The 8,155-nt window shown below is 35.5% G+C and overlaps 1 protein-coding gene and 1 pseudogene across 2 annotated transcripts; one reads left to right on the top strand and one right to left on the bottom strand.

The window, feature by feature from the left end:
- Positions 1–412: 412 nt before the first annotated feature.
- On the top strand, positions 413–5,674 carry LOC139864891 (uncharacterized). 2 transcript variants are annotated; one of them, XM_071853454.1, is made up of 4 exons: positions 413–3,270; positions 3,349–3,399; positions 4,862–5,071; positions 5,157–5,674. In XM_071853454.1, exon 1 carries the CDS (start codon positions 458–460, stop codon positions 3,161–3,163), a length of 2,706 nt encoding a protein of 901 aa, XP_071709555.1. In that variant the 5' UTR covers positions 413–457; the 3' UTR covers positions 3,164–3,270; positions 3,349–3,399; positions 4,862–5,071; positions 5,157–5,674. The 2 variants fall into 2 exon arrangements, with proteins under 2 accessions (XP_071709555.1, XP_071709556.1); XM_071853455.1 differs by lacking the exon at positions 4,862–5,071.
- On the bottom strand, positions 4,178–6,578 carry LOC139864892 (probable serine/threonine-protein kinase PBL19; annotated as a pseudogene).
- Positions 6,579–8,155: the final 1,577 nt, after the last annotated feature.

Below are 8,155 nucleotides of genomic sequence, written 5' to 3'. Positions count from 1 at the left end.
CAATTGACGTTTTTTACAGTTAGATACAACAGAAAACCTTAACACTTAGATTATACACTACGAGTGAACAACAAACGTTAAAAAAATACCTTGTGGAAAAAAATTCAAAAGTTACCGTTTACCGGATGGTCAAGTGAAAGGTAGCATACAATAGGCGAAACTAGAAAGTTCAATGCATATAATAAAATATCTGAAAGTTAAATGCATACAATTGGATTTTTGTGAAAATTCAATGCATTTTGAATCAAATTTCCTGATAGCTAATTATGGAAACTATAAGGGTTGTAGTTGCTTTAACTTCAAAATATAAGGTCAGAATTTTTAAATATAATTTTTCCATTGTTACCATTTCTCTATTATTTCGCCACTCTGCAACAAAGACCATCTAGCTCTTCTTCTGCATTTCTCCGGTGACCGCCGTAGCTCGTCGTAAAATAAACTTCCGGCCGATCGCCGGATGTCTGCTGCCGCAATACACCGTTCACGAATCGCACTCATTAAGGTCTGCTACTCATCAATTCCTAATTTAACCATTACTCTGTTTCCTAAAACCCTAGTTTATCAATGCTCAAATTGCTTCAATACCTCATCATTTTTTAATAATAAGCTCGATTACCTTAGTGATTTCTCACCTTACAAACCTATAGATACACAATACATTGCTATAAGTCCAAAAGAGAGACGTAGTATCGTGTTAGGGTTAGGGTTTATGATAAAAAATCAACAAGGTTGTATGCTACAGGAGTTCTCTCGAAAGTTTTGTCCTTTTTTGTTAGTGAATATCATGAAAATGTTTAGCAACCGACATGGTGCGGTTTCGTTCTTTAAATTCGTCTTCTCGGACAATTTAAAGACGTGTACAGATACTGATAGGTTGATTAGGTCTTGTTGTGTTGTATGTCAAATTTTAGCTGTGAAAGGGTTTAGGATTATAGCACAAGATGTGTTAACGTGGGTGATACTGAGAGTTGGATCGAGTAGAGGTGAGGAAGTTATGAAGATAATGTGGGCAGGCCATTTTGGTTACGAGTCGGATTTTTCGGTTCTTGATTCACTTATGCGTGTTTTCGTGAATGTCGAAATGGATAAAATGGCGTTGGAGGTTGTAGGAATAATGAGAGGGATTGGATTGCAGCCGTCCTTATCAGCACTTACAGATCTTTTTAGATTATTGATTAGAATAGGTGATTATGGAAGTGTTTGGAAGTTATTTAGAGATATGGTTAAAATTGGGCCTCGGCCTTCAAGCATTACATTCAATGTGATGATACACGGGTTATGTAAAAAGGGGCTAATTCAAACCGGTGAGAGTTTGTTGCTATTAATGAGTAAGTTTTCATGTGAATCAGATGTCTACACGTATAATATTTTGATCAATGCGTATTGCACACGTGGACAAACTTCGGTTGCTTTGAGTTGGGTGGAGTTGATGGTTAAAAGGGGTTGTAGTCCAAGTAATGCAACGTTTAGCTCAATTGTTAATGCCTTGAGCAAGGCAGGAAACATTGTTGAAGCAAGAAATGTTTTTGATCAAATGCAAGAAATGGGTGTGTCTCCAAATACTACCGTTTACAATGCATTGATGGATGGTTTAGTTAAGGCTGGTGAAATATGCCAGGCGAATATGCTTTTTGAAGAAATGAGAAATAATAATGTTAATCCTGATGGTGTGACAATTAACACTTTGATTGCAGGGTATTATAAATACGGGCAAGATGAAAATGTTGACTCATTGTATAGAAAACTATCTATGCCTGGGTTGCTTCCAGACGATTTTGTGCCTGATGTGTCAGTAGCAAAATTGTGCTGGGCAGGACGACCAGATGAAGCCACTAAACTTTTAGACGACATGCTCAAAAAGGGTTTACACATTACAATAATTTCTTTCAATTCTATTATCTCTGCTTATAGCAAATACGGGTTAGGAAATAAAGCATTTGCTGTATATGATATGATGATTAAATATGATGTACCCCCATCGTCTTCCACATGTAATTCTTTGCTTATGTGTTTGTCAAGAAATGGTAAGTTGCAAGTGGCCGAAGAGATATTGGGTTATATGAGAGATAAAGGATTTTCAGTTAATAGATCTTCTTTTACTGTGATTTTAGATGGGTATTTCAAGAATGGGGATGTAATTGGAGCTCAAAGATTGTGGGATTTAATGAAATCTTCAAGTATTGCTCCGGATGTTGTTGCGGTTTCTGCATATGTTAATGGATTATCCAAATCTGGTCTAGTTAAGGAGGCATATGATATCTTTCTAGAAATGAAAAATAAAAGGATTTTTCCAAATAATTTTACTTACAATTCTTTAATTGCTGGATTTTGCAATGGTGGGAGTTTAAAGGACGCATTGGAGTTGGAGAACGAGATGAAGCTAATGGGTCTTTTTCCAGATCTGTTCACTAATAATATAATCTTGAACGGGTACTGTAAACAGGGTAGAATGGGGTCCGCTAACAATAGATATAGTCAAATGTGTCATTCTGGGTTGGTACCAGATATTGTTACTTATAACACATTGATAGGTGGATACTGCAAAAGGTTTGACACGGTCAATGCCGATAATCTTGTATATAAAATGTATAGTATTGGGTACGATCCCGATATTTTTACGTATAACATTCGGATACATGGTTTTTGTTGCAGTAGAAGGATGATTCGAGGTATATTGGTATTTAATGAGCTTCTTTCATCTGGGATTGTTCCAAATACAATAACTTATAACACAATGTTGAATGTCATTTGCAATGATATAATACTTGAACGTGCTATGATCTTGACTGCAAAAGTGCTTAAAATGGCGTTTGTTCCCAATATTGTGACAACAAATTTGTTGTTGTCACATCTTTGTAAGAAAGGATTGCCAAAAACGGCTTTGGATTGGGGAGACGATTTGAGTGCGATAGGCCTTGAGTTTGATGAAGTAACTTACAGAATTTTGGAAAGAGCTGATCGTGACAAAAAAGAAGATGCTGCTAATTTTAGAGGGCATTTTGTTAACTTTCTAATGTACCTTACATACAATAATTTTTACCGAAGTAAGCTTAATGGTGAAACAGTTACTTCTGCTATGAGAATGATCAACGATGCATCCGGTAACTCAGTTGAGTTAAATACTTGTTGTCATCAACAAACAATGTTAGAAGTCAACAAGTGAACTGACAGCAAACACAGATTCTGTTTGAATGTTTCAGATTCTGTTGGCATGTGCATTAAATCGGCCTCAAGCAATTACATCGGCTGTTTATGAACGGAACTGGGAAGGTAGTCACTATAAGCATTTCATTTTGATGCCCAGTATTAAGTTTTTGAAAATTTCTCTCATGATAATGGGTTATGCAGGAAAAAGACACACATATCAATTGCTTCCTGTAAAGCTTAAAGCTTTTTAAGGTATGATTCACTATCTTACTTTCAGAACTTCAAAAGATATGATTAATTTAGATAATGTGAAATTGACATGAGGTAGAACTTATTTGCTGTCTTGTTATTCATATAATAGGCAGGTGTGTTGCTTTGTATGCACAATAAATTGGTTGATCATACAATTTTAACACAATATCCAACTCTGCTCTGCCCTGCCCTCCTCAAACAGACAAACATACCGTAAATTATGAATCAATTATTTTTATCAAGAAGCTTTCAACTAATATTACTTATTTGTCCATTAGTTTTACCTCAGCGATTAGCAGCTAGTTTAAGTAAGATCTAGTTGTTTCTGCTGATTTTGGTTGTCTAGATTCTTCATTTCTGTCATTAGTGGAGGCCTAGTTTGGGTATTTTAGAGTCTAGACCTTTTCCGGTTACCCGACTTCTCTTCCTTATATTAGTTTAAAAAAACTTCATTGACTTTAAATTTTATTTTCCTGGCAAATCTAATTATTCTGTTTAGTATGTTATGTATACAATCTATATTCTTAAGTTTTCTCAACTATCATATAACATGATGACTGACTACTTTTGTTTCAAGCGTTCAATCAAATTAATCATTAGTGTCGACTCAAATTCACTCATTAACTAGCTAATAAGCAATTTGCATTCTTGCCATATAAACATGTGCTAGAATCTTGAAGTCTACATCTCATAAAATTTGTCAACATTAGTAAGGCTGTTGATAGATATTTATCTACTTATACAAAATCGAGTCTATATCTAAAATGCATTTTTTTTATTATGACACTTTGGCTTTATGCATTACCATGAACCCTTTCTTACCAACTCCACCAACATGCTCACTCAACTTAGCCAACTGAGCCAACCTTCTCTTCGACGAATCTGATACACCCTTTGACTTTGACTTTTCATTCAACTCCCTTGGTTCATCATCATCATCATCATCATCATCATCAACACTCTCAAAGTTCTTAGTTGACGGGCTTCCTTCTGTCGAGACTTCCAAAATTTGCTTCAAAGATTTCACTACCTGACTCATTTTGGGTCGGTGTTTTGCACTCTTTAGCAAACACGTATCTGCTAACTTTGTAATTTTTTTTGCAGCAGTGTGAATATTTTGCTTCGAGCTGTGGGTCTATAATTATTCCAAACTTTTTACTATCAATTGGATACTGTCTTACCCAATCTAGTAACTTTTGATCTTCTTTCGGTCTGTTTCTTTCTACTGACCTTCTACCCGTTAAAATCTCATACAAAACTATACCAAAGCTCCACACACCACTCTTTGCTGTAAGATGACCCGTCTCAATGTAGTCTGGAGCTGCATAACCGTGTTCGCCCATAACCTACAAGTAGAAACCAAACACAATGCCAATATTAGGATGATAAAAATTGTAATTTTTGCAGCACATACATTCAAATTTCATTTAAAGTTATTTTATATTTGCTTGTTTTATTACAGTTATCAGATATACTGAATGTTCAACCCTCGATAATAGAACGTGCACTCATCGTTGTTGAGACATGTGTGTTACCCTCTGTGGGTCCCTCTCTAGCAAGCCCAAAATCTCTGAGCTTTCGGTTAAAATCTTCATCCAACAAAATATTTGACGTCTTAAAATCTCGAAATATGACCTGTAACCGTTTATAAAGACAAAAGACTTTATCTTAGGTATGTTGAATGTTTTCAGTGTGTGTTTGCTAAGTTATGTTCAAAAAGTTTAATTTAAAACTTGAGCTTCTAGTTCTTCGTGCAGGTATGCAAGTCCTTGTGCGGCTCCAAGCATAATCTGTAGTCTTTTTTGCCATGGAAGAGCTTCAACCGAACTCCTACTCCTAAAGAGATGATCTTCTAAGCCTTTATTTGGCATGAACTCGTAAACTAACAGCCGTTGGATACCTCGTTCTCCATCCACCGCACAGTATCCGATTAGTTTGACTAAATTTGGATGGTCAACTATTCCCAGAAATTGTACTTCAGCTACCCATTGTTTTTGGTCCTGCATCAGAAATCAAGAGCGGATGGAAAATAAGAGAAGGATCGGAAATTTCGGTTTATCTTATGTGCAAGTTTCAAAGACACAATATTTACAGAAGATAGGTAATTGTTTTAATACCCTATGTGTATATACAAGCTGGGTTTTTTTTAGAATGGCAAATACTTACAATATACAAGTTGGTTGGCTTAATTATTTGTATTTTCTATATGAAATTGAAGTTTTTGCAGGTTAGCGAATAAGTCCTAAAAACTCCCAGAAATTGTACTGATATAAGTCATCCCTTTAACAATGATTTGATAAATGATGCATATTTTTTTATCGGTTCTTCAGTTTCTTGGTTAATTATGCATGAATCTTTTCTGAAAGCTGCTTTTGCCAGTTAGAATAACCAACCCAAGTCCACAATCTAATTTGATAAGTTGGTTTTACTAACCTGATTCTGTTGAATGAGTTTCATAACAGATCATGGAAATTAATATCAACACAAATGATCGAATGAACATAAACGAAGCTACTAGATTATATGGACTCATACGGTCATACCTGAAAACTGTCACTGCTCAGTTTTTTAATAGCAACTACAATGGGATTTGCCTTTGCCATCAACAGGCTTGATTGAACCTTTATAAACACTTCCAAATCCACCTTCCCCGATCTTAGTCGTTTGTCTGAGTTCTGCGTAGGTGAACACCCGCAATTTCTCAGCCTTTTCCTCGTATAATTCTATAATGCTACGTGTCGAATTTGCTGATCCCGAGGACTTGGTAACTCGATCTTTACACGAAACATCCTCTGATATGCTCAAATTGGATTCATCTCTTAGTATTGGTGCTGATCTTCAGACTTTGCTTTTGGTTTAATCTTGACTTTTTTGCTTCGTTGGTCATTCGTTTACACACTAGATTGCAATCCAAGCCCCTTAAGTTTTTAATTGGATTTTCGAATCCTTTTAATTGCATAATTTGGCAATCCTAGTCCTTCCGTCAAACTCCGTTTAGTGCCATCACGTGACCAATATCGACGGCAGCTTGACGAAAGGACTAGGATTGCCAAGTTATGCAATTAAAAGGATTCGAAAATTCAATTAAAAACTTGAGGGACTCGGATTGCAATTTAGTGAAACGAAGGACCAACGAAGCAAAAAAGTCTTTAATCTTTGAAGTAATGAAAACACTTCATTTTGTTCTTAAAATTTTTGTATATGCACTTAAATCTTTTTGGAGACCGGGTTTGGTTGTTTTTTAAATGATTAAAAGAATGGTTATAGAGGTTGAAGTTGAGATACCCACATGAGAAATCTGCATGTATTAAGTGAGAAATTGGCTATTATGATATAGTTAGAAGAGTTGTGTTGATATATCAAGAAAAGTTGGCAACGTTTTTTTTTTTTTCCCTATTACTTGCTTCGTTGTACTAAACCCTATAAAGGCGTTACAAACCAACAAAAGATAAATAGTTTTTGGATTTAGGTGTGGATTGAAAGTAGAATGATGTGACATTTAATTTTTATTTTTTGCATTATATTAATTTGTTTTATATTATATTATATATTTATATTATATATGTGTAAAAAAATTAAAATTAGAAAATTTAACATACATAAAGCTTAATAAAAAGACATGTAATTAATACGATTAAAATAAAAAATATAATTAAATCCTTGGAAAAATTATATCAATTTAAAACTATGGTTACATAAATTAGTTCAACTACGAGTACATAAATTGAAATTACGAATGCAAAATTTTTTTAATCGCGCCATCACTCACGTATTCCTCATTAATACTCTCGTAATTAAGTATATTCTTTAAAACAACTCAATTCGATCCGAGCGTACCATAGCTTTCCCGACTATTTCATACCAATTGTTTCGTGCTTAAGAAACACGAGTTCTTCCTCGTCTTCATCAAATATGCAAACTCCAGTGCCTCGCAAAACAAGAGCATTAAATTAAAGCCGATAGCGGTAATAATCGATCAACGTTTCCTTCGAACCACCTTAATATTCTTTCATGTCAATGGAAAAAATTCACTGGAATGAACATCGAATGTAACGAAACACAGAGCCATTGAGAAATCTAGAGGGTTTTATATGAATGTGTATAAAAATGTATGTAATTTGAGAGAAAAATGAAGATAGAATATTTGGTGCCGTGAAAATGAAGTGTATATATGTTACAGTAGTATCTATAGGAAAATAATATTAGGTTTTAAATTATTTTATTAATTTGACTAAAATCTCAACCTTCAAAATTAAGGAACCAGTCAAAATGGGACACGTGTCACTCACGCTCATGAATGTGCCCGCGAGTTACCTACCCACGCCCCAAGCCACTGCTCAACCCACGACTTGTCACTTGGTTTTTGAGTGTGGGTAAGGTGCTGACTCGGATCTCACGGCGTAGCTTCAGTGATGATGAGGAAGAAGATGAATAAGGCGAATGCTTTTCGTTTCATGGCGGCACGGTGGTGATTTGCGTAAAGGTTTGATGAAGTACTCAAGTAGTGAGTTTGTTGTGGTTGGGCGGCGTAAGGTCCGGTGGTGGTCAGAGGTGGTGGTACCTGTGTCGCTGGTAACAGGTGGCATTGGATCCGCCATTGAGATTTGGGGGGAGATTTGGGTGTGTAAAGATTTTAAATTATTTTATTAATTTGAATAAAATCCCAACGTTCAAATTTAAGAAACCAGTCGAAATAGGACACATGTCACTCACGCTCGTGAGCGTGCCCGTGAGTTAGCCACCCACGTGTGACGAC

The sequence above is a fragment of the Rutidosis leptorrhynchoides genome, chromosome 8, assembly GCF_046630445.1.
Source record: "Rutidosis leptorrhynchoides isolate AG116_Rl617_1_P2 chromosome 8, CSIRO_AGI_Rlap_v1, whole genome shotgun sequence".
Lineage (NCBI taxonomy): Eukaryota > Viridiplantae > Streptophyta > Magnoliopsida > Asterales > Asteraceae > Rutidosis > Rutidosis leptorrhynchoides.
The sequence above is the reverse complement of the archived record's forward strand: the minus strand, read 5'-3'. Positions and strand labels throughout refer to the sequence as shown.